Genomic DNA, 26,331 nt, shown 5'->3' on the forward strand with positions numbered 1-26,331 from the left:
TTCATTTATAAGTTTTAGCACAATACAAATGTTATTTCAATAATTCATCAAAGGCACCTAAGGAAGGGTAATTAAGAATGACTGATAGTTACTTTGGAAGGCCTCGAAAGAAAAATATAATGACTGAAAGCATGGTATGTAATAGAAAATCCGGGTATATGAGTGATCTGTGAAATCATCTGAAAAACCTGCCCTTCACATTTTTAATGGGAGAGGTGAGTAATTTTCCTGTAAGGTCTCAACTCCTATTACTGTTTGCAGCAAGCCTACCTGCACCCCAGTCCCACCAGAACCCCACGTGTCCATGAAATTTGGTTCTGATGCGCAGATACCTCTGATTGTTCCTATTTTTCATTGACCTTCATTGCTTAGGTATCTTGTAGAGGTGCAAAAGGAGCAAAGGTGCAATGTTGTGTGGGTTTCTTAGTAGGCGAGACTGCAGGCATCTAAAAGAAAAGGTACAGCCAGTCCTGAAGCTGGAGATTACCTCTCATGATGACAACCTACTTGTAGGCGATAACTGGAAGAAACCCAGAATGATGGGCTAGGCAGAAGCACTTCACCCAAAACCAGTTTAAGGCTTGATTCATAGTTTGCACAGGAAATGCAAAACATATTATTCACACAGATTGTCCCTGTCTTATTTTCTGTTTCTTCTATTAGCAAAAGGCCACTTCAGCTCACGTTACCCACAGTCTAGCAGAGCGGAGAAGCTATCCCCAAAGGCATTCCAGACTTTCCTTGAGCTAGTGGCTTCTGAGTTCACTGGGGATGAAGATGAAGTTATTGATAACATTGTGGAATTTTTGACTACAAGCGTGGAACGAAGCTGGATGGAATGCCTTCACAGCTTGACCAGGAGGAAATGGCTGCACAACATCCAGCAAGCAGCTGAGACAAGCGGAGCAAGCATGGAACCAGTTTACAAAGCGGTGTTTAAGGCCCTCTCCCAGGTGTGCATCCCAGGGAGTGTGAGAGTCTTTTGTGTAAGGATTGTGCCACTGACTTCAAACCCTGGTGCTTCGAGTGGAACTCACAGGTAGCATGAGAAGCTGGCCTACAGCTCTTTTCCTTGTGCTTTCTGCTCTTATCTGATGTCCAGGAGAGCCAATGGTTATGCACAGAAAGAGTCGCAGGTCAGATCTGTGATACGAGAATTCTTGTTCATGCTCTGCCAACACAGAATGCCTTTCATGGATAATTACATCTCAAATTTTGAAGAGCTGACTAGGATCAAATTTGGAAATCCATCCACAGTTCTGGAGTTTCTGGAATTAAACACACCAGACTCAGTTTGGGATGCAGATAGTTAATTTGTAGTGGAAATGGTTTCGTTTTTAACTTGCAGATGCAAGTTTGGATGTTTGTCCTGAACATTAAAGTCTTCCCCACAGAAACACTTCCTTCATAGTGGCTCAAATGTTGTTACAAAGTCGTCTAGATTTGTAAATGTAGTAACTCTGGCACTTGTTTGATTGTTCCAAAGGAATCTCATGTTGGAGATGAAATTCACAGCAGTTCTGCTTAGGCCCAGCTTATAATTAGCTTTTAGTTTAAGATAAACTGCTTCCTGTTAGCAGCAGGAAAAAAAGAAATCCCTTCTCTCTAACAATCCAAATACAAAGTGGTTTTGCTTGTAACAGAGCATACCAGTCAGACACAATCACAGCATGCACATGTATAAGTCACACAGTTGGTGCCTGACATACAAAATCAGTGACCCAGAAGAGCACGTCAGCATAAGCGAGACGAGTGATAAGTACATGAAATAAGCGTAATGGCCAGTGATACATAATGTAATGGGAACCATTTGGTTGCTAGGATGCAGAAGCCCACGGGGATAACAAGCAGATCAGTGCATATATTGCCCTTTTGGAAGAGAACCAGCTCTCACCAGAGCGGGGACAGATTCTCTTACACTATGTGGCGTGTACCGCAGATGATGCTCCATATGTTCTCAACCAGATGCTGTACAAAGACATGAAAGGAGTAAGGTAAGAAAAGCTACAAATAACTGTTCCTTCTTCTCAGAAGTATCTGGAATGCAGGGGTACCTGGAAGTGCTTTGGGGTGCACTGAAAACAGAGGTTGGTAGTACGCCAGAGAGGAACTTCCCTCAGGGACCATTGTGGATGTTGCGTTATCATACAGATATCCTTATACTTTGCATGCTCTACTTAGAACTGCTCTGTTTGGGATTTTGCTCCTTTCCTTGGGGAGATTAGCTCACAGTCTAATAAATCTCATCCCTTAGCAAATGTCTTGTATTGGGCCTACATTTTCTTCTTTTAAAATTAATGTCCTTACAGCAGTTACATCCACTGGATATTTTTTGAGAACAATGCCTTCCCCTCCTTAATGTTTACAGTAAAAACAGCCTTCATGCCTCTTTACTTCTTATTTCCGTAAGATAAACATATTTCTTTAAATATTGCTTCTTCTGACCTATAAAATGTAACAGCTGCTCCCTTCTGAATTCCTTTTCATTACATTCATTAGTTGGTGTTTTTACAATGTCTTAAGGATAAAAAGTGCCTTATTTATTGCCACTGTCCTTGGGATGCAAGTGGTAAATGTGGTATTTCTAGGTGTGGTTGGAATAAGGAGCTAAAACCTTCCTTCTCTGATGCCTAAAAGCAGGGAGAGTACAAAGCTGCAATATTTATTGTTTTGCTAATGGTTTTCTGCTACTCATAACAAACCTGCTCATACGTTTATTTTTCAGCTTTGCAGCTGTTGAAGAGGGAAAACCAATCCATGTTCCAAGAGTTCAGCTCCATGGAAACATCCACTTCTGGAACTATGACCGTCCAGTTGAGGAGAGAAGAGGTTCACTCCTGGTACTGCCATTACAAGATGCTCACTGGAGAGTCTTTGGCATTCTAGGACTTGATACTCTTCGGGACCAGAGTGAGAAAACCATCTTTCTGACCCATGAGATCAGTTTCTGCCAGGTGGGCACTACCAGAAAGCAGTGTGTTAGCCTGCACTTCAAAAAACTGGGTAGGGACCATTTGAATTTTTTAGGTTTGCTCTGCATAGATGTAAGATGTACAACCCAGAAAAGAACTGATGTGATTTTACTGTATATGGTAAAACTGGTGTGAGCAGAGCAGCTTGTCAGTATCTTACTGATTAGCATCTTATTTGTAATTGATTATCAGGTATCACCTCATCAGTATTTTATTTAAACTCCTCCTGCAGACCTGACTAGTAAATCATTTGCAGATTCGTGCAAAGCCCAAAGATAGTAGCTTTTAGTTACTGAAGCTCTAAACCTCATATTTGTTTTTGTTTCTATAAAGTGGTGTGAAACCTCACTTTGTACATGGTGGGTTAATTGTAAGCAACAGCAGTCCATATTTCTTTGAGATGCTGGTATGCAGTGCTCTTTAGAATCAGCTTCATTGTGTATGCATCAGCTGGGCAGCAGGGAGCGCAGCCAGCCAACATTATCAGTGTATTTGACTATCAATCACCACTAAAACCAATTTTGACGTGTAGTACTCAGCTGTGACTTGGGTGCTCTGGAGTCTTAAGGCCTTATTTGATAAGGGAGATATCACAGTCACTTTTCACCTTTACAAGTTGCAATTAAAGTAACTTACTACAACCATTTTGCTTCATTTTGCCACATGACTGTTTCCCCAGCTTTTTCCCCAAATCATATACAATGGTCTGGCTCATTTGGAGCGTTCTGTTTTCACAGGGAGTTTCCCTTGCATTCAGCAAAGCCTACCATCATGTGTGCACACTAGAAAACGTTCTGCAAATGACCCTCACTGCGCTGGACTGGTTGTATCCCAGAGTGCCCAGCATCCACACTGTTATTACATACCTGTTGGAGCCTGGCAAAGATCAGGTACGTAGCTTAGTGATTATGCAGCTTATGCTAATTGCAGGTATGCAGGGCTGACAGGACTGCTTTAGTGGGGGGACATGCTATTTCTAGCTGTGTATGATTTCCCAGTGCTTGTATTGTCAAAACTGAAGGCTGCCTGAGATTCTTGTGCCTGCCTGTGCACCAAAGGTTCCCCCTGTAAAGAAGGCCACTCTTTGTTCTTTTCAGCCTTTCATGTAAAACAATTCAACAGCACTGCTAGCATATCTCCTTTCTCCACCAGACAAGGAAATATTCTCCTACTTCAGTGCTCACAGGTGCATAGCAACCAATAGAGCAAACCCCCACACCCACCCATCCATCCATCCATCCATCCATCCAGGTGTAGATTAGCCTGCAACCCCTGCTAAAGCTCAGCTATTTGAAACCTCCACAAAGGGAGCTGCTCTTATGTGGTGATACTATGCATGTTAAAATTGTGGTGTGGAAAAAAAGAACGCCCTAGCTCATGTATTAGCTCTTCATTCTGAACTAATGTCAGGAGCCAAGACTTACATTTGACTCACGAAATGGCTGCTCCCAGTTAACTAGTCTGCAAAGGCAGCCCACGTCCCTGCAGATCATAGTCCAGTTGTTCAGCAGGCACTCGAACCCTGGGAACCTTGTCAGTCCACAAGCCTACAAGTGAGTTAAGGAGAAGGAAAGTGTGTGCAATATTAAGAACTGATCCTATGCCACCACAAAGTCTGTATGACATCAGCTGAAGCCATAATTCTTCTGTTTCCTCTGATAAGTATAGTTTATGCTGGCAGCCTTCTGTTGTCATTCCAGGCTCTGCACTGTCCCCTTGTTAACTGCCTGATAGCCAGGTCGTTTGCTCCCCTCTGTGCTTTTCATGTTTCAGGGCATGCTGACACAAACATGGCATAAGAAAGGGGGCTGTAATAGGACATGAAAAAGAAGGGAAACCTCTTCATTGGCCTCTGGGTGTTCCTCAGTGTAGAGCCTGGGGATGGATTAAACAGTCAGTCTGAGGGAGGTCCAGGGCACATTCTTCATGCATCTTGAGCAACACACTTTGGGAATAAAACCAGACATTGTTGGGAGATGTCTTTAAACCATCCCGTTTCACTTGAATGTACATGGGAGTTTTTATTTGAGAAATAAACACTTTTCTCCCTCTCCAAGCTTCAAAATGGCTGTTCTTTTCCTGGATGCAGCTAAATGTCCCTTTTCTCTCTAACAGACATGTGACTATGCTCTACGTAAAATGATTACTACAGATAATACAGGACAAAAAGAAATTCATACTTCTGCTGTTCTTTTACTCAGAAAAGAAAACCTTTTAAGGTAGGCTCTGGAACCTGCAACCTAGCCAGTTACCTCTGGTCCTAGATTCTAGTCTGCATGATATACATTGTGTAAAGCCCATTGTAATGCAGCCCTACAACACTGTCTGTAGTTGTCTCACTGTTGAGGCTTCTGTTGTAGATGCATGTGATACTGAATTATGAAGGGGTAAGGTGAATTTTCTCTTTAATTTTAGGCCTGCGAAAACTTAACTTCCAACTTAATGCCTACCAGATGAGCTGCCAAGCAAGCTCTGCATCTGTTGTGAAGGGTTTGCAGGATCAGAGCCTGTAGTGAAGCGTTTCGCTCTTTACAGTAATCTTTTTTTTTTCTTTTTTTTTCCTGGCTACGTGTCTCATTTCCTTCAACTATCTGTTTCCTTCAACTGCCAAGATCCTCACAGACTTGTCTTTTAAGTATATCATCCTTGTCGTCAAAGTTGGTTGAACAGTAATTTGCTGTTCCAGCACATTTTTTTTCTTTTTATAAAACTCTATAGAACAAATGTCAACATGGTTATAATGGGAATCTGTTTTTAAAGCAAGAATACAAACTAGTGTGGGTCTGTTAAATTCTTATGATTTTCAGCAGTTGCCTTGGGTAAGCAATATTGTGTTCCAAAACACTATTTTCTCCTTTCTGTATGTGGTTTGAATGATACTGAAATATGTTCGTATTTCAGTTCAAGGAATAAACGATGATTGTAATATAATACCTTTGTTTTAACAACACGGGATGAATGGTCTTTAACTAAAATATGCTAAATAAAGTACCAAAAGAGACTGGAATGGTAAAGCTTAGGACATTTTCCTCTCTTTACTCTCATTTCAGAGATTACCTGTTTAAGTGCATAGACACTTCAGAAGTCGTTCGCACTTCTGTCTGTGGAGAATACCACATTGCAGTACCTCTCCGTGACCTGTCGAGACAAGCTCTTGGGTTATTTGATATCAGCATCGGACACCACCAGAAATTACCTCCTCATGAACGTAAAGACCTGCAGAAAATGTTGAAGATGGCCCAAGCTGCCTGCTGTGAGATACTGAAGATACCTTCAGAGGAAACAAAACCAACCTATGTACTAGGTATTGTGCACACCAGGATACATTTTTAGGAGTAGAAATAGGAATGTCAGTGAAACCACATCTGAAGTATCATTCATACAAGTATAGAAAGACAAATACAAAGCTTTGGTACACATGAACTGCTCATGAGCAAGTCTACGTGCTGAGCAGAGTACAATTAAACAGAATGTTCCTATTTTGGCTCTGGTTCACAGGATACTTTTGTGCCCAAGTCCCACTAAAATCCAAGGTGCTTTGTTGCCTTCAGGGATCTATCATGTTCTACTCAGAACTGCCCCAGCTAAGATTAAGAGAGTTTTAGTGTCAAAGTTCCAGAATTAAGTGCGTGTCCAGACCCTTCACCTGGACCCTAACCAAGGCAAGCACAGTGCCAAACCTGCTTGTAAGTCAGGGTGCCCATGTCAGGTCTCCAGGCCAGGGTGCAATCTTGATACCATTTGTGTTTTCTGTTTGTCTGGACTCTGGAACCAGAATGAGCCACTATCTCTCCCAGAGGAGGTTGTGTTAATTACTCCCTCAGTGGCTCCTGTTCCCCCAGGAGCATAGTAACATTTATGGCATCTATCTAATCCCCTTAGGATGTTCAGCAGTCTCAACATACCACACTTACATTACAGCAAGTTTTGTCTCCTTCTCAAGCAGAAATCCATTTTAAAATGTTTCATAGGATACTTGGGCTGTATACAAATTAATCACTTAGTCAAGGAGAAAAAAAAGCTAATCATATAGAGTGCAGAGCCTTTCAGTCAATAAAATAAGTCTTGAGTAGCATTATGTTTCTGATAACTTCTTGAAAGGTTGGTTTTTGATTCCAGAGGCAGAACACATGAATTTGAGGCATGCAGGAATTCTTTTCCACCGGTTCATGCTGCAGGACCTACGTGAGTGTGTCCAGAAACTCAATGCTGAGAGCTTTGCTGAAATAAAGAGCTATGAAGAACCACCAGCTCTAGTACATAACATAGTTAAGGCTGTGCTGTTGCTTTTCAACCCAAAGTGGAAGGGCTCAGAGAAGATTGAGAGCTGGAGTCAGTGTGTACTGGTGAGCCATTTTTTTTCCGTTATTCTTCCACTAAGAAGATACAGTGGAATTTATCAAGGGTGAATTGGTAGTGAAATAATTCCATGCGCATTACATGAAAGGGGCTGCCCAGTTTAATAAACCAGATTTGTTTTTAAGAGAACAGGAAACAGATAAGTGGGCACTGGAGATATGTTTATGTAAAAGCAATGACCAGACAGAACTATTTAAAAATCGCTTTGTAAACACAGTTGCAGATGTGGAAATGTAACAGAATTGGATGGTTGAATTTGGAGTGATTACAGTCATTAAGACAGTGACAGGGAGATGTTATATGCAGTAAATGTCTACATACTGACTAAATGCAAAATGAAGAGTATGACTTGTAATTATTTTTAAAACATTGGAAGGATATCCTCCAAATTAAGAATATCTGAAAGACTGCGTGCTCCTTTGTTTCTCAGGTACTCACTCACCTTCCTGTATTTTTACTTTTCAGTTTCTCCATCTTTGCAGACATCTTCCTTTCAATCTCCACTTTTTTACATACCATTTCTAGATTTCCTATATACTTGAGTTACCCTTCTTTAGTCCTGTAACCCTCTCTTACATTTTTCACTGCCATCTGACTCTGTTCTCTGCATTGCAGAATCTTGATGACAATTTGATTCAGGAGATTTATTGCTTTGATCCAACTGCTTCATCTGTGCAAGTTCAAGGAGAGCTGCTGCTGGACTGTATTGGTGGTAAATACCATAAAGTAATTGTGAGATTACCAGACACAGCTCAGTAATGAAACTCTGTCAGTTGCGACATTCAGCTGCATGCTTTTAAAGTCTTTATTTCTGAAACTAACTTCTATTTCCCAGTGTATTAAACAGCAGATAAGGGGTCCTAAATATCTGCAGTCTTTTTTGGTCAATAAAAGTCAACCTGTTCAATTTATTATCAGAATTCACCGCCTTAAGGAAAGGGGAGCAAATCAGCTTTGAAATCTACCAGAACAGGTGATCTCATTGTGAACCTGCAGGTAACATGCTAAGAATGACGACTTTTTTGGCAAGTAACCTGTTCTGTGTACTAGAGCAGTCAAGAGGATGTTACTATTTGTAATATCTCTGCACAAGAAATGACTGCTGTTCTTGTTGATGTCTTTCACTTGATTTAATGCCAGACTGAGGCCTGTTAAAATCAAGTATGGAGGAGACTTACTAATTTAGCTGGGGATACTTATCGACAGTGTCCAGCCTATTGATGAACAGTGAACACCTAATGCAGTCTGAGTTTGTGGGGTATTTTTTTTGTTTGTTTTCCTCATATATATTAAACTAATACCAGGGAGAATGAAACAGGCCTAGAGCATCCAGTCCTCCTTCACTAAGAACCTAGATTTAACTAGAAAGGGCACAGCTTTGACAAACTACTGTTGTGTGCTACAAAAGGCTCGTTTCCCAGGATGGAACTTACTGTGAGACAGTGGTGTGAGATTAGCGGTGTGAATACCAGTATGATTCACAATTACACGAATTCCTTTTAAATGAATATCAGTGTTCACACATGGTGTATGTTGGACAATACCCATATGTTCTATATACGGGCCCTGTAATATGTAACAAAGCACTAATAACCTGTGCTCTACTCACAGAGCAACCTTTGGAGGTGACTGTATGGTGACCTCTAACAGCATATAATAAAAGCGTTTCAGTGGATAATTACTCTTAAATCAAATCTGAGCTTGGAAAAAAGCACTTTTCTCACTACATTTTTAATTATCAAATGTTTAGCATTAAATAGAGCACTTTATACAACAGGGGACCTACCACAATGCAAAATAAATTATAATAAAAATGAAGCATTCATGTGCTTGACCATTCACTATCATAATACACCATTTCAAAGCATCACAGTTTTCCAGGGTGGAATTATTGGACTTGGGGAAAACTCTGCTGATGGGATGACCTTCTCTATGCAGTCCTATACAACACTGGCCACAGTTTTGACTTGGCCTGTTGCAGTTACAGCTCTTCTTTGTTTCAGGTGTACCTAGAGCAGAGGTGTGGAAGCAGGGCTCAGTTCCAGCCGAGTACCTGTACAACTGGGTGCACACCTGCTTGTCACTGATGGAGATGACGAAGAGCCTACAGAATAAAAAAGCTCCAGCTTTCACCAGCAAAGTCTAGTGTACCTTCAAGTGAAGCACTAATTCCTTATCTAACCCTAGAGGTTCTGGTATTTGACATCTTTTATTTAATAAACTGGTGCTTTATATTTTGGTCTGTTATAATGGTCTGTTGTGTGTTATTAAGAAAAATAAAAACATTAAAGGAGACAATTTTGTTGTTATATCTAGTAAATTTAAAAGCTTATTTAACCTTTTTTTTTTTTTAAATTAATTCCAATGAGAAAGAAAGAAGCAGGGAAGAGTTTACGTCTACCAAGCTACAGCATTCATAAATGATACAGAAAAAATTTTCAAGACTCACTGTCCTTAAAGTAATTTTAAGAAATAATTTTAACTAAAGGTTGTTAATCAGCATTTTTTTAAAGTTCTTCTAAATGTTACGGAAAAGCACAACAATTTTAATATAGAAAGAGAAAAAGCTCTCTTATTGGGACAAAGCCTGAGATTACAGCAAACTTGACTGTCTGCAGCAAGATTTCATCTTTGCAGTAACGTTTCTTACGGCAGAACTGCTTCTTTAATAAAATTTGATAAAATTTGGGGAAATTAAACTCCTCTTTACTCGGCCACAGGCGACGCCACCAGGGGACCGGCGGGGACAGGCCCGGTGCCCCCCACTCAGCCCGCCGGTGAGGGCGCCTCAGGGCGGCGCGGGCCGGCCGCCTCCCCGCTCGGCACTTTCGCCACTCGCCAAAAAGGCCTTAAAAAAACCTCTCCAGCCGCCTCCGTCCCCTCCCGGCCCGCTCCCCGCTTCTCCACAGGAGCGGGGCAGGGTGGCGGCAGGGCGGTGAGGCGCCGGGGTGTGGGTCGGGGGCTCTGAGCCGCGAGGAATCTGCGGCCGCCGAACGGCGGCGGCGACTGTGACGGAGCGCGGCCCAAGATGGCGGCGGCCGGCAGGCAGTGAGTGTGGGCGGGCTGCGGGGGGCGCGGGGGGCCGCGGGGCCCTGCCTCGGGCCGGGGCGAGCCCCGCACAGCCCCGGGGGGGCTCCCTCGTCCCGGCCGCGGGGCAGCTCCCGCAGCCCTGCTGTGCTGGCCTGAGCCGAAGCACGGGCGGCAGGGCGCTCCGTGAGGCGATGTTTGTGGCGCCGCGCTATGTGGAGAGCCCTTTGCTCTGTGGGGGGGGCCCAGGGGAAGGCTGAGCGGAGAGGCAGGCCTGGGTTAGCGGGCGCACGCCTTTGACACGACTGCAGGGAGTGTTTCTGAGCGCAGAAACGGGCCGTGTCCGCACCAGGGCCCCTTCTGTGCAGTTAAACGGTGTCTGGGCGGTGTGAGCGGGCTGCAGGCCGCGTCCCCTGCTGCTGCCTCAGGGGGCCCGAGCTGCAGGTTGGTGGCACGCGGGGTGGGTTCACGGCACCTGCAAACGCAGCTACAGAACGGTGGGTGAGGGGTTAAAGCTGCAGGTTGGGCAACTGGAATTCCTTACTGCTCTGGGGAGGGGAAAAACAAAACATCACATGGAGAACTCGGGGCAAGAGGGGTCTGTGGCCTGATTTAGGCAGGTAATTTTAGTCAGGAATATGGGAAAAGACAACAATAGCCATAGGAGAAGCTGGCAAGTTGTGGCGATGCTGAGTGCGCTGCTGGAAATGCTGCTCAGATCTGTACTCAAAACATTACACTGATGCTGATCTTTGTAAAGTTGTAAGGAGTAGGTTTCTGATTTCGAACCTACGTGTTGCGCTGCAAATAATGTTAAAGGTAACTTTTTATATTTTTCCCTAGATATGGGCTTATTATGCCCAAGAAAATGCAGCAGAAGAATCTCGTTTCCAGCAAACTCTCGGTGTTCGCAGATGACTCTGATGAAGAGGTCAGTTCAACAGTTTTCTTTTGAAATACGCCCCATTTTCTGCAAACAATTTGTTTACAACCATAATGCCTGCATCAGCTTATAGCAGCATTGTTAAGATGTTTATTATCACTTTGAATTTGGGTGTGAAATATGATCTGTGTTTTCTTTAGTTCAATTTCAGTGGAAGTAATCATTAATTTCTGTCATCTCTTCCAAAAGCTCATCAAGTTTATGTTTGCAAGAGTTAACAGCATCTAGCTCATAGATTTGTTGGTTACCAAGGTGACTGTGTCTACAAACAGAACAGCCAGTAGTAATCAACGGTTGTTTCTCAAATATTAACTGTATAGTTGTTAAGTGTATTGTATCCTTTAGATTATTCCACGCAGTTTCAGTATAACTGATTTATTGTTGGTACTCACCTTAAACAAAAGCAGAGCTGTACAAACTAAAAGTTTTAAAGAAAAAAAAGGCAAGTAATAGGAATTGTAATTATCAAAGTATGCACAATCCCTGCAATAATATATCAAAAAATATACAGCTTTTCAGTGACCGCAGAGTTTATTGATAATCTGTGATGTATGGCTATATTGCAGGATGTTGATAGTATTCTTTTATATAGTTGTCTTAATTTTTTTAAGTATTACCTTAAGAATATTAGCTTTCTACGTGATCCAGTAGATGGTGCTGCCCACTATAAAAATTACACTTCTGGATGTACTGCTCTACACATGGGGCACATCCAAGAACTGGCTCGGTGTGTACGCTGGTTTGAACGCTTACAGATACTCAGCTTCTTAAGCAGAATTTTTGAAGACTTTAGAGCCAGTAGTTTCATAGCTTACAGGAAAAGGATAGAATTGTGGAGATGAACTCCCTACACAGATGAGAGATAAGGTTAACATTTCTTTCTCTGTTTCTGGAGATAAAGTTACAATTTGCTGGGTATTATCAAGCAGCAATTACCTGTGATGATTTAATCATAAGGTATCGTGTAATCATAATACGTGAATATTAATTTTTTTTTCCCCCAAACCCAGAAAATGCTCTTTCTATTGTGTAGTTGAAAAAACAATGCTAATAAAGCATCAAGTAACCTTTGTTGGTCTCTGACTCCTAGTATCAAAACACTTTTTAATAAACTAGCAGTTGATTTTTTTTGTCATGTTTCTATGACAAGTTGAGCAATTCCCATCCTATGTGAGAGGTCAAATCCAGAGTGCCGCTGCTGAAGATGTCTGAATTCCCTCTACACAGTGCATGAGAGGACTGAGGAGATTCTTAGTAATATCCACTCAACCCCAAACATGAAACTGCAGCTTACAGGAAGCACAGAGGACAGGAACATGTCTGAAATCCCATCCCTTTCCTCACTTGACTGCTTTCCTCAGCACTATGGGGAGGTGTGTCCCTCCGACTGAGCTCACAGCTGGTACCAGGGCTCTAAAGAGAGGCTTTCCTTCAAACACAGCTGATGGACGTGACGGGGATCCACTGTCCTCAGTGGCAGGAGCCCTTTCCCTTTCTGTGGCAGTATGGGATTTGGTATCCTTCTCTGCACCAAGGGACTGACCCCACATTTTCCAGATCCCAAGAATTGAATTAATCTGTTGTCATTAAACATTAAATGGTAGGACTGGGAACCCTCAGTGGGTGAGGGGTGACTTGCATTTTTTCTATTTCTGCATTTTCTCTTTTTAATATCTCAACATGAAAGTAAAATAATGCTAATAATAATACTAATAATAATAACAACGTGTGTGGATGTCAACTAACTTGTAGCTTAACAGATCAAGTATCATTCCTTTCAGAAGAGCTGACATTCACTACCAGGCTGCTCTAAAGACTATTTAAAGTTGTCATGCACATCGGTATGGTACATACCCAGCAAAAAGTAATAATCTCATAACTGCTTTTATCAAAAAGGATCATTTTTTTAAAAAGCAAAATTACTTTATTAGTTCAATAATAATTCCAGAGCTTTTCAAGATAAGGAGCAGCATTTGGGAGGGGTTTCATTTCCTGTCTGCTGCCTTATCAGTCAGAACTACATCTCAAATGTCTGGAGATTATGTATTTTTAACTGAACTCTAATATAAAGTTTGTGCTGGGAAATCTGCACCCCTGACTTGGTCTGTGATTATATATTAGATACCAAACTTTCGGTCCTTTTTTTTTTTTTTTTTTAAATGCTACTATGCATATTTCATTAAGATTTTGTCTGTACCCTTGCTGAAGGAATTCAAAATGTGATCATTTTTACTGTGACTAAGTACATTAATGGATGTTAGTCGCTGATGAAGATGTTCTTTAGGTTAGTTCACAACAAGCAGAACATCTTGGATAGAAATTTTCTTAGAATAAATTTTCCCAGTGTTGAGTGGCATAAAGTAAATCAGGTGGTTACAGTTGTTTCTAGTGAACATAGTCTTGAATTACTTGCCTTCAAAATGAGGAATTGTTACTGTTTTTAAAAACTGGGGGGAAGGTTGTTATCCCTAGGAAAGCCTGTTGTAGAAAACAGATGTTACATCAGCAAACTATGGGACGTCAGAAGTAAAATTCCATTCTGGCGTACTGTTACTTGTTGTATATCCATTTTCTCCCAAAATATTATCCCTTTATTCATGCATTGTGATTTCAGAGGTGGCTTGTCAGTATTCCTAGTGGACTGTTCTGTTTTGTATTTGGAATTTAGTTGAAAGTATCTCTCTGTAAATTGAGACTCATTTTGCAGCATGTAAAATTTCTGTGTTAGTGTATCAGAATTATCCAGCATACATTTTCATGTCTTACCAAGCAACTTTTCAAAGCTGATTTTTTTCTTCGGGATGTCAAGTGTAGGTAAAATATAACCTGTGCGTAGACCACAATAGGTGCTAAATTCACGAGGGAGATCATGGAGTCAGTGTGGATAGTTCTGCCAGTGTATCAGCCCGGTAAGGTCTTTTTTTGTTTGTTTTTGTTTTTTAAGTGACCATCCAAAAGAAAAGTAAAAGGAGTATTTTAAGCAAGCACAAAGAAAGTGGTTTTTTTTGCTTGAAAATGAGCAGAAAACTATGTCACATGTAGACTCAAATTTTTATTTTTGCTTTAAGTTCCTTTCAAAACGGACACCGTGACTGATAAAAGAGCGGAGAAGTAATGATAACGACTGGAGTTTATGCAACAGTTTGCACGCAGAATAAGACTAAATAGACTGAGGGGCTCTTAGATCACTGACAGAAAGGAAGGGGAGAGGAATAACTCCCCAGGAAACATGTAAAATCAAATATGATTCAGAGAAAGTAAAGTGATTTTGCTGTTTCTCATAACATGAGCAGTAGGGGATCTTAAGGAATGACCAAGTAGCTGGTTTCATCTAAACACGAGGAAGTTGTTTTTCTCCACACAATGTCTAATTAAGTTGTGGAACTCACTGCCACAGGATATTGTGGCATGGCCAAAGCTATAAATGGGTTCAGGAATGGATTCGTCAAATCAGGGGATGCCGCTGGTGTCAAACAATGGTCCAGGTGCATCCTCCACTTCAGGAAGTCCCCAGACTTCTAGTTGCTGGAAGCTGGGAGGGTATGTCAAGGAAAGCTAATTCTGTACGGGAGTTGTTTTACACGTTCTTTCTCTTCTCCTTGTACCAGTCACCACGGCTTGTGCAGTGTGTGAGCTGAGGTGAATCTGTTGTGAGTTCTTTTTTTTTCATAGAGGCCTGAGTCTGTTGTACACGTAGTGATTGTGTCCCTGCGCAGGATCTAGGTAGGTCATATAGGTCTCTATGAGAGCAAGACCTAATGATGGCCTCTCTGGTGAGACCAGAGCTCTCTAACTGCAGGACCAAGACCCCATTAATGCCCTGATGCGGGGAAAGACAAGAAGGTCCCAACCCTCCTCCATTCCCTTTGGTTGGCCTGGGGCCTGAGGGCTGCCTCGCCAAGGTGAGAGGGGAGGAAGCAGAAAATACAGAGAGGAAGCGAAGAGCTGCAGATGAGACCCGAGATGTGGGAAGACGGGGATGTTGTGGCAGGAAGGTAGAGAAAACATGTGGAATCCCACTTTTTAGGTGTTGGATTTTTTGAAGTTTGAATTGTGCTTTTTGTATAAGGCTGTAAATAGTTTGCAGTGCTCTGTTAGAATTGGAACACACCTGAGATGAGCTAAAAACATTGGTCAGTAGTTTCAATGTCTAACAGTAAAAATTCTTAATTTGCACGGGTTCTATGTGACTTCAAAGGATAGGGTTAAACCATCTTTTCCTTCTAGAAAATATTAAACTACAAGCTTTGTGCTTCTGAAGAATAGCTTGACTTCAGGGAAAGAGAAAGTATGAGACAGATTGCTGAGCTTCTGGGGCCTTTAATAAATGGGCAGTTGATAAGTAAAAACAATACAAAAGAACAGGAAGTTCTCATCTATCAGAGCTCATAGCACAACAGGAAATTGTCAACCATAAACCATTAGGGAAGGTGTTTGTTTTCTATAAACTTGCCGCCGTTCTAGGCAAACATATCACAGGTGGACTTCTTTACAATTACATGTACAATAATGAGGATTATATATTACTTTTGTGTTTGTGTAATCTTTGTAGATCAACACATTCATTTCATGTAGGCAGACAAGGAAAACATTCTGAGCAGCGTCTGAAATATTCCAGTGGAATAAAGCTCACTCTGTAAATAGGGCCGCAGGGTCTGTTCTGTCTGTTAGTGAGCCTTTGCTTTCTGCCATAATGCGGAGGAGACTCCTCGGTGTTCAGGCACCTTTCAGGAAAGCCAGTGTAAGAGTGTCTGACGGAGGAATCCTTCAGTGGTGACTCTTAATATGTCAAGCAGAGGGACATCATCTTCCCCGAGAGCCAGGAGGAAATCTGGAAATCCAGGTCTTACATTAAATGTTTGTATGTGTTCCACTGCCAAGTTAAAATAGTCATCCATGTGAAGAAGATCACACTGTTCGTATATAGCATTTTTAGAAGAAAGCACGACATAAAAACTACGTACAATACTGTAAATATTTCTCAACAAGTTCTGCAATCCTGAAAGCTAGAGGGAAATACTGATGGCTGAAGACAGGATTCTCGTAGGGTGTTATAACCTAATAATCCACTATCCAGAATTCAGCGGATGCTGTCAGGTGGTACCGTACGTACATCTCCCGGTACTGACAGCGTTGCCTTAGCACCCTTTTTTCCTCTTGCTGAGCTTGGAATTGCTTGGTACTGCTCTGACAAAGCACCTTTCTGGATAGTTTGTTAGACGTGGCTACACAGAAGCTTGCAAGTCTTGCTATTATTTGTGGTTTGCCTAGCAGAAAAAAGCCGTGTAGAGGTGATCCCTTTGTGTACCCGTTAGTTAGTCCCCCCGCTAACAATCCTAACTATGCTACGTAGCTGGCAGAGGTCCAAAAACACTCTCTTCCTGTTTTTTTTGTGAAATTTGGCATCTGAGTAAAGGACAGACAGCTGAGAATTTGTGATTCTAATTTTTCTCTGCCTGAAGAAAGAATAGTTGAGGGACTGCTCAGCACAGGGGTAGCTGTGGATCACAGAGTGTTGCCCCCTTGACAAATCAGGCAGGTAGGGTGTTTGAGGGGATGATAATGGGAATAAAGAGACAGAGGGCACAAAGTCACGTAAAATGAAAGTCCGTTAATTCTGCTGCTTATGGCACAACTTGTTCTGTTTCTGAAATTAACCAGTGACAAAGATTTCAACTGTTTACAGTCTGTCATGTAGAAAATTGTGGAAAAGCACTTAGGTGTCTTTCCTTGTTGACCCATCTGTTGAAACTTCAATAGCATAAGAAAAAGAGGTCATGACACATCGGTACTTGTAAGCATCAGGTGAAATTCAGAGCCCTCTTGTTCAGGGAATCTGTTTGATTTTGCGTTGTGCTAGTTTTGTTTGATTTCAGAAGATCCTAGTTGCTGTTTCAGGCTCCCTGCTAGTTGGTTTTCTGCTTAATTTTATTAGAGCTGATTACACAATCTCTTCTCTTTTTAGAAAGAGAGAGAGAGCGTGTACTCCGAGGTGGTGGGGCACTGGAACAGGCTGCCCGGAGAAGCTGTGGATGCCCCAGCCCTGGGGCAGGTTGGATGGGGCTTTGGGCAACCTGGTGTAGTGGGAGGTGGCAGGGGCTTGGGACTGGGTGGGCTTTAAGGTCTCTTTCGCCCCAAACTGTTCCGTGTTTCTGTGAATCTATGTACTAGTCAAAGCCGCAAAGCTTGGGAAGCTGCCAAAACGCAAGAGGATTTTTTCCTTCCTATTTCTGCTTTTTAAGATGAAGCGATATCTAATTACATAAACAAGGATAGGAGTCCTGACATTTATAGTGCGTCTGTTTAATAAACAGTGTTATCTCTTGGTTCAGAAAAGATAGAAATGCAGTCTAGTTCAACACTAATTAAAAGACAAAACTAAATAAAACTCAGTCGTGTTTTTTGTTTGTTCGTTTGTGTTACTTGTTTTTAGAAAGTATGAAGATTAGGAAATGTTTTCAGTAGTGGATACGCTTTTTTCTTGGGGAAGATTAGTATTGCTGCTTTCTAGCTTACTTATCTTGGAATATTAACCATTAATGCCTGAAGTACATGCTGTGCAAATCAGCAACATTCTTGTTTTTAAAAATACAGAACTAATGATACCGATCAAACCTGAAATATTGCCAAATCTTTTTGGATATTTCTATGAATGCAGTTCTCCCATGGGGTTGTCAGTAAGAATGTCTGCTCGGCACTGTCACTTCTCTGTTGAAATTTACACATGGGAAGCAATATGTATATTCTGAACAGCACCTATTTCACAGAGTATTAGAAATATAATTCAAAAATCATTGAGAATGTTTATCCTTCTGTATTCTTAAGTACACAGTTTGCAAGAACATTCAGATGGTTTTGATACATAAATTGATAGGAGGATATCATTCCAATTTCTGATGATTTGGGGTGGTCTGTGTTTTCCTTTTTTTTTTTTTTTTTTTTTCCTAGCAACAACTGAAAGAAGTTTAGTGGTTGTAAGAGTGCACAGGTGTATCACAGGCATTATCTCTTAGGAATATGTTTCGGTTTTCACCTTAGATACCCTTTGCTAGGTGTTTTGACTGCTGATGTGCTAGCTTCGTGTACCAACAGACTGACCCTTGCTGCAGTGGAGGGATATGGCTTTTCTACGAGTTTTTTGGCAGCAGTTGGAAAAAGGCATTGGGACAAAACAATTTCCACAGACCTCCTCATGTCTCTGAGTGTTTCTTGAGCAGAGACTGCTTGGTTTGTGAAATAGCAGGAAATTGTAGCTTTTGAGGTACAGTCTGTAAAATTGTGTTCTTAAACTCATCGCCGTTTTTATAAAAGACATACATATGTTGAGGTAGGGCAGTATTCTGCTCACAGAAAAGGCTGATTCGTTGTATGCTTATGAATGAACTTTTAGTTTTTCTTGCTTATGGAAAAATGCTGTTGAAATGAGAGACTGCCTAATGCAAGGAGGCTGTTTAGATAACTGTTCATTAGAATGGCAGAAAAATAATATGAGCTGTGTCAATGTAATTAATTTTATTTCTGCAATGTTTTTTTCTTACAGCCATCTGTTGGTGAAAGTCTTCAGAAAGAAGCGTTGAAAAAACAAGTGATGAAACAGGTAAGGTGCAGTGGAGACTCTTCATGCCCGTGACAAATTTGGAAATGACTGCATTTACTATCCACAGAGATATGGGAGTTTTAATGTGTATTTGGTTGTTTGTCTTCAGGCAAGCAGCCAGTTCAGCACAGCTGCAGTTACACACGTTTTATTTGCTGGCAAAGGTGCCAGAAATTCCAGATAAGAATAAGAAATTCTTGCTCCTGTCCTTTTACTCTTGCACCTTTGTGTTGGAATAGTGGCTTATGAACCTGTGCTGCTACTGAGACCTGTGAAATAAGCAGCCTGACAGTGCAGACCTAAAAGCAGGGCTGTGGACAGAGGCGTAAATGGGACACAGGGAAGACAAAAAAACCTCGATGGAGTGAGTGAAGCTGAGGAGCTTTCTAATCTGGCTTTGCCAGTGACATCAGTGTATATGGATGTGCATTTTTATCTGGTTTCTGCTGTATTGATAAAATGTATTCCCTTCATAAACTTCCTCCATAAACTGTTTGCCAGTGTGTTCGTTTTTTTTTCAGTTCTTTATGTGATAATGTATCCCAAAATGCATTGCCGTGTATCCTGCTGATTCTGCACATCCTGCAGGCAGTGTGCTTCCCAATTTTTCTGAAGTATACTTGAAAAGACAAAGGAAGTGAGAAAGTCCTTTACTAGTTTTTGGCCTCCTGTCTTGACTGAATGAAAATATAACTCAAATTATATGGTTTGTATTTAAGTGTGATCAAAATCACGGAATCAAATAGAATGTGATTCTATTTTTTACTGCAGTTACAGAATGAAATTTACTATTCCTAATTCTAGGCTTCCACACAGATGTCTTTCAAAGATAAGGCTTGTTGTAATCAAGATGGTCTTTTTGTTACTCTGGTCAACAGATTAAGGATGTTATAAAATGCATGGGTTTTTTTAAACTTTACCAGTAGGCAAATGCTCATGATTATTTTCCAGAAGCATTATAATTGGATTCTAAAGTATTCTAAATATGGAAAGATAAAATTGTAACCAATTACATTTCCCATTTTATTAAATAATTGCAGAAACATAATTGTGTATTTTCAGAGTTAGAGTTACCCTTTTAAAAATTCCTCATGGTTCTATAATTTTGTACATTTCTCTTCGCAGCATAAAATTTCTTTAAACATGAAATTCTCAAAGCATTTCCTCTAGCAAAGATTTTCTTTCACTTTTGTGGGCACAATTGTTTTTTTTGGGGGTTCTTCTTGCTATAACCAGAGTAGCTGTAGAACTGCCTAATGAAAGGTCTGTGACTGAGGTTTAACACAAAACCGGTCATAACTTAACACAGTAAAAATTTAACTTCAATCAATACAAATCAAAGCTTGTATTGTGGTGTAAAATGCATTGATGTTTTTAGTTTCTCAAACTGTTTTTGTTTGTAGAATGTAATGTTACAAAGTATTGTTGTTGTGTTTTTTTTTTTTAAATATTTAAACATATGCCAACAGTGGGCCTGTGACTGTTATTGAAGAGTAAGTTCTACAGAAGAAACATGAGTTTTACTTTTAAAAAAAGCTCCAGACCTATTGAAGACATAGTAAGAAGGAAAAAGATATTTATGCGCCATTCATTTAACATATTTGTGCTTCATTCCTTTATCTTTTCTTCCCCACACTTCTGTTTTGTTTTGGTTTAGACTAAATTGGAAATTCAGAAGGCTTTGTCGGAAGATGCTACAGTGTATGAGTATGACAGTATTTATGATGAAATGCAGCAGAAGAAGAAAGAAAATAATGCCAGAATTTTATCAGGAAACGATGAGAAAAAGGTCGATACTTGAAAATGTATGCTGTCTGTCTTATCTCTGTACGCTTGGAATAACTGCAATCGCTTAACTTCTAAGCTTTGCCAAATGTGTTCTCTAATGGGGCATGCAAGTTTGTGCTCAAATTCTGTTACCTAAGGTAGTAATTTGCAAAAATTTTGGTAGAACTACAAGTTCATCAGATACTTCAGAGTCCTGATCCAGTGGTACTCAGGAGTGCAGCAGACTGCAAGTTTCCCACCCAACTTAGGATGTCTAGCACATCTTTCTCTATTTGTTAAGAGACTTTTATAGTGGGATAATGGGGTTAGAGGCAATGGGCCCTGCAGCAATATGAGTTCTGATAATAAAGGACAATGAACATAAATTGTCCCTTCTCACTCACTGGTGTGCTCACAGGAAACCTGTCAACAGACTAAAGTAATTACCTTTCATTGGTGAAATGTGAGCCAGTTTTCACAGCCCAATGCCTGATTTCAAAACATTGCAGGATTATCCTGACAAGTGATATTTTTGTTTTTACTTATTCTATTTCATTTGATCGCGCTTGTCAGGTTATGTGGATATAAAAGAAAGCTTTCTTTTCCCTTACATCAATAGAAAGGCAAGACTTTACAAGACAGAAGACAGGGTTGAGAAGTAAAAAAAAAAAAAACAGATTTAGTTTCACTCAGAGAAGAAGTCATCCTAGTCAAAGTTGGGCTGAATGTTTTCATTGAATACAGCAACCTGTGTTGTTATTGGGAAGCATGCCACAATAGTGACCTAAAAGGGGATGATAGTTTAAAATTGCTGTTGGTGTGAGAATGTGTTAAATTAGCTTGTCATTTTTTTTTCTATTACTTCTATTCTATTTTTCTATTATTTCTATTCTGTCAACATTTCTAGCAGTCCCAGTTTGTGTTTTCTTAGCCACCTTAATTATCTCTCATCATTAAACTTTTTTTTTCCCTCCTATTTTAGCCTAGATACATCCACAATATCCTCAAAGCAGCTGAGATTAGAAAGAAGGAACAAGAAAAAAGAATGGAAAGAAAAATTCAGAAAGAGCGTGAAATGGAAGGAGGAGAGTTTGATCACAAAGAGGCTTTTGTGACTTCTGCCTATAAGAAGAAGCTGCAAGAGAGGGCTGAGGAGGAGGAAAGAGAAAGAAGACAGGCAGCTCTGGAGGGTGAGATTAACACTGAACCAGCATAATACCTCTTAAAAAGAAGTACGGCCTTGTACATGATGTACAGCATTGTCATCCGGGCTTTCTGTAAGGCTTGATATAGTTTAAATATCAAAAAGGAGCAGATAACAGACACTGAATCAGATCCCGCTTTCCATCTGTTATTTTCCCTTGTACAGGTTACTGAAGGAACAGAGGAAGCTCCTCCATTTGTGTGTCAGTACTATTTTGGGCTTTAATTTTTGAGGAAGTGTCAGTTACTGAAGGAAGACTTCTAAGCCTGGAGTACAATTATGCTTGCGCTCCCTAACCAGATATTCTGTAGTGTCACAGAAATAGGCATAAAAATTGGAACTATAAATAGATGTTAGTATAACAAACAAGGTATATTGGACAGACATGTAATCTCCTGCATTTTTAGCATCTTGAATAAGGTAATTCTGGTCTAGTGGACCTCTGTCTGTTTCAGCCTTCTTCTTAAAGCATGGCCTGCTATGAGGTTGGATTGGCTTGCTCAGAGCTTTTTGCACTCCAGGCTTGAAAACCTCCAGGGTGGAGATTGAACTCTTGGTGTCTTTACCAATTGTGAATTGTGTCTGATGAGTATTTATGACACACTAAATCCAACCTTGCTTTTGTTTCCTTAGCATACTTGGATGTGACCAAACAGAAGGATCTCAGTGGATTTTACAGACATCTTTTAAACCAGAGGGTAGGGGAAGAAGAGATGCCGAAATGCAGCTTCCGTGAAGCCAGGTACGATGCAATTCCAGAAAGCTTTCACATATAAAAACAGCTGCTGGTTGATTGTGGTTCCAGATTTAATGGAATGCCACAAGAAATAGGGAATAGTATATCACACAGGTAGGGGTAACCGGATTACTTCAGAATCACAGAATACTTTATACATACCTCTAGTTAACAAAATTATTTGGAAAATGTCCAGTGATCATCAATGGTATAGACTATAAGACGGCAACAAGGAGGACAGGGATATGGTTAAAAAGTGTCAGAGAACAGTCATACTTGTAACAGTACTTTATATTATTCTACCTATATTTACTTTGGTTTGCATAGTATTTTGCAATCTGCATTAAGTTAAATATTTTGAACCACGAAGGAGGCAAAAAGTAAAATAAAATAATGGGCATATAGAGGTAAGTCATAGGAAATGTTGATACCAATTTCTTGAAAAAAAATGTCGAACTCTAACATCGTGCTTATTGTACTAGGTTATGTGTTTGGTATAAAGATAAACCTGTTGGAGTTAATAGGAAAAGGTAGTGTAAAAGAAATAGGAAGTAAGGAATACAACTGGAAGAAAAGCAGAACAGCTTCCTGAATTTAAGCAAAAAATGTGAAATTTGCGGCCACAGTTTCATCATTTGAGACTTAAAGTATTAGTATACCTACACGTTTGGAAAAACATCCTGTCCCTGGCTTCCACCAGAGAGAAAGACCTGCATGATTTCAGTGGCTTACAAAGATTGCTACTGAGGTGTTTAAATGAATTTTGCTTTTTATGGTTTGTTTTTTATTGATGAAATCTTTGTTATTCTCTTGAATCTGTATAAAACAGTAGCAATAGTGTTTGTAGTGTAAGTAAGCAGCCCACACAGTTTCCTATTTGCTTTAATAGGTCTTTCAAAGCCTCCTCAGTAAAATGTGGTTTTCTACTGTGTAGAGATCATCTGAAATGGTGGTTTCTTAATCTTGCATATTAAGGAAGTGTTTCTTTTGCGAGTTGTATATAAAGTTAATTTGTGGGAAGGCAAATAGTACTTTAGATGGTGCTCCCAGAAAACCTTTCGTGTGAGCTCCAGCTTATATTTTAATATTTCTTAGGGTGGTACTGTAGAATACAGAGAGAACACAACTTGACTTTCAGATCTCAGAATTTGCATTACATTCATTTTAGTTAATTGGGTTAATAAAGTAGATTATTGGATTTTCCAACTTATTTTTTTAGTCATTGTTGAAAGACTTTAAAGCATGCATCAAACACTCAATCTAAGTGGATGGTGTGCTGATTCATAAGAATTTACCGCAGCCTGTAACTGCAGCTGTATGATTAGGAAGAGGAGACATATGGCTTGTGTGTGATTAAACATGCATTTCCATCAGTCAGAAAAGAATGACGAAGCATAACTTCTTCTGCCCAGTTCCCAAATTTGTCCTTCATGGATCGTCTTTTTTGTTTAAGAGTCTATGAGCTGTTAAAAAGTTTTATTTAGTCACAAGAATGAGAACTTCAGAAATACTGGAGTAAAAATCTACTACTTCTAATGGAAGCTATGCTCCTACTTCTATGAACAAAAACATACAACGTGCTTCTTCTTTGGACAATTACTGGATATGAATAGAAGAATGAACACATAGGAAAAAACATGTAGCTTGCCAGAAAGCTTACACAAGAACACAAATCTCTGTTCTGTTCTTTAGAAGGAGACTGCAGATACTTAACCATACTCATTCTTTTAGATAGATTCATCAGCTTTCATTCACCAGTGAACCATATGCAGATTTTTAATAGAAATCATTTATGCTGGATTCCTGGAACCTGAGCTACAGATAGATTTGCTTTCTTAGACTTCTCAGCAGCATCTTTTGTTTACAGTCTTGCTTAAGACCTGACCAGAAGTCAGTGTGTAGAAAAGTCTGAGATTTCAGGCCGTGTAATGTTTTTTTTCTTTTTTAACATAAAAATGTAGGATAAAGGAAGAAAAACCTAACACTAGTTATGATGAATCCGACCAAAGGAACAAAGGCCCACACGAAAGGCAAAGACTCAAGCCCCCTGCTAAGGAAGAGGATAATCCAGATGCCGATACCGACATAGGAAGTGATAGTAACGATGATGATAAGAGAAACAAGAATAGTAAAGTAAATTTGAAAAAGAAGAAAAGGACAGACAGCTTTGTGAGCAGTGAAGAGGAGGCTAAACATCACAAGCACCAGAGACATTCCAGGTCACCAAGTTCATCCAGTGTGGAGGAAGAGCTGCGCACAAAAGCCCAGACAAATCATCAGACAAAGAGGGGAGAGAGCAGATCAGACAGAAGGGGAAATGATGAACAATACAGGGAAAAAGATTACGAGAGAAGTAGGACCCATGACAAGGATCACCATAGGGAAAAGGAAGAGCGACATAGACATGGGGATCATGCTACTAAAGATAATTACAGAAGGAGAGAAGAACAAGATGATAAACAAAGGGGGAAGGAAAGAAAAGAGAGGGAGGGACATGGAAGAGAATGGAGGAAGGCAAAAGGAGAGAGGAGAGGTTCAGAAAAGGAACGAGAAAAAGAAAGAATAAGAAGTGGTAAAGATAGGTCCAGTGATAGAGAGAAGGAGAGAGGAGAGAAATGCAGAGAAAAGGAAGATCGTGTAAAGGATAGGAGAGAAAAATATGGTAGTGATGAAAAACACAGAGACGGGAGGGAAAACAGTCCCGCATCTTTAGAAAAAGATGGAGAGACTGATTTGGAAATGGAGAGGAAGGGAAAAGAGAGAGAGGTGGATGAGAAGAGGAGCTCCAGCTCTAGAAATTTGTCTGAGCAGAAACGTAAAGCTGGAGAAGAAGGGGAGAAAGAAGAGAGAGAACAAACACACAAAGCGTCTGAGAGCATGAGCAAATTTGCCAAACGGAGCAATGAAGAGACAGTCATGTCAGCAAGGGACCGCTATTTGGCAAGGCAAATGGCACGTGTCAGTGCCAAACCTTACATTGAGAAAGAAGAAGATTAACGCTGCTGTGGTGGACAAAAAACACTTGGTCTCTCAACCAAGAGGAAAATCCAGTGCTGCATGGACTCTTGTACAGAAGTAAAAGTGTACCTTAGCTATTTATTCTTGGCTTTCATTTAAAAAAAATCTGTGCTCTGTAACAGAAGAACATCTTTTGAAATGGATTAATGGATCAGTTGATACACACCCTTAGTCAGTTGATACAGTCAAAGTATTAAATTTGTCGGAATCAATCCACCCTTGCCTGCAGTATCCTATCCCTGTTGTGTTTTATTTTTCATCTGAAGATTCTGGGAAGTTCTAGGAATGTTAAACAGCCTAAAGTGAAAATTCCAGCCCCAGGCAGCCCCTACTCCTCTCACCAGCTGAAGCAGAATGAGCTCTTTAAACTCATAATGCTTTAAGGCTCTCAGGCCTTACCAAGAGTTATCAGTCCCCAGAGATGCTCCCAAAATAAGAAACATACGTGTAAAAGAGGAAGAAATGCCAGCAAAACAGCCTGAACAACAGTCCAGGAGATGTCTGTATGTAGTATGATGTTCGGGAAGTTAAATGCATATTGACATATGGATTTTGTATATATGTGTGGGCTTTGGTTTTAGGGACCTGATGTACAGAAATACTTAAATAAAGTGTAAGATAAGTACTACATGTAATGTGTGGGTCTTTTTGAATGCTTGAGTTATTTTACTGGAAATAGCTTCATCTTTTTTTGTATGTGAAATAAGA

General features: G+C 40.3%; 2 protein-coding genes across 9 annotated transcripts in view; both read left to right on the forward strand.

Annotated features, from left to right (window-relative positions):
• EFCAB5 (EF-hand calcium binding domain 5) overlaps positions 1–9,627 on the forward strand; it is a 39,077-nt gene extending 29,450 nt beyond the window's left edge. For 6 of the 7 annotated variants that reach the window (XM_040533167.1, XM_040533166.1, XM_040533168.1 and 3 more), the window contains 9 exons: positions 664–953; positions 1,822–1,994; positions 2,726–2,954; positions 3,710–3,862; positions 5,088–5,191; positions 6,023–6,276; positions 7,092–7,318; positions 7,947–8,043; positions 9,335–9,627. In XM_040533167.1, coding sequence (XP_040389101.1) covers positions 664–953; positions 1,822–1,994; positions 2,726–2,954; positions 3,710–3,862; positions 5,088–5,191; positions 6,023–6,276; positions 7,092–7,318; positions 7,947–8,043; positions 9,335–9,477 — 1,670 coding nt within the window. In that variant the 3' untranslated portion in view covers positions 9,478–9,627. Of the gene's footprint in view, positions 1–663; positions 954–1,821; positions 1,995–2,725; positions 2,955–3,709; positions 3,863–5,087; positions 5,192–6,022; positions 6,277–7,091; positions 7,319–7,946; positions 8,044–9,334 lie in introns of those variants that run through there. The other variant, XM_040533172.1, reaches the window with a different exon arrangement.
• Positions 9,628–10,104: 477 nt separating this feature from the next.
• NSRP1 (nuclear speckle splicing regulatory protein 1) lies at positions 10,105–26,249 on the forward strand. Of its 2 annotated transcripts, none has more exons than XM_040532692.1 (7): positions 10,105–10,379; positions 11,202–11,289; positions 18,842–18,898; positions 20,556–20,687; positions 21,648–21,855; positions 22,503–22,611; positions 24,567–26,249. In XM_040532692.1, the coding sequence occupies exons 1-7, from the start codon at positions 10,360–10,362 to the stop codon at positions 25,600–25,602; spliced, it is 1,650 nt and encodes a 549-aa protein (XP_040388626.1). In that variant the 5' UTR covers positions 10,105–10,359; the 3' UTR covers positions 25,603–26,249. The 2 variants fall into 2 exon arrangements, with proteins under 2 accessions (XP_040388626.1, XP_040388627.1); XM_040532693.1 differs by lacking the exon at positions 10,105–10,379 and adding an exon at positions 10,855–10,978.
• Positions 26,250–26,331: the final 82 nt, after the last annotated feature.

Source organism: Cygnus olor, chromosome 20, assembly GCF_009769625.2.
Source record: "Cygnus olor isolate bCygOlo1 chromosome 20, bCygOlo1.pri.v2, whole genome shotgun sequence".
NCBI lineage: Eukaryota > Metazoa > Chordata > Aves > Anseriformes > Anatidae > Cygnus > Cygnus olor.

Excerpts from the sequence above, each read along its gene's own strand:
- NSRP1 (XM_040532692.1), top strand. The coding sequence starts at position 10,360 with ATGGCGGCGGCCGGCAGGCA. Across the intron at positions 11,290-18,841 it reads CAGATGACTCTGATGAAGAG|CCATCTGTTGGTGAAAGTCT; the intron begins GTCAGTTCAACA and ends TTTTTCTTACAG. Across the intron at positions 18,899-20,555 it reads AAAAACAAGTGATGAAACAG|ACTAAATTGGAAATTCAGAA; the intron begins GTAAGGTGCAGT and ends GTTTTGGTTTAG.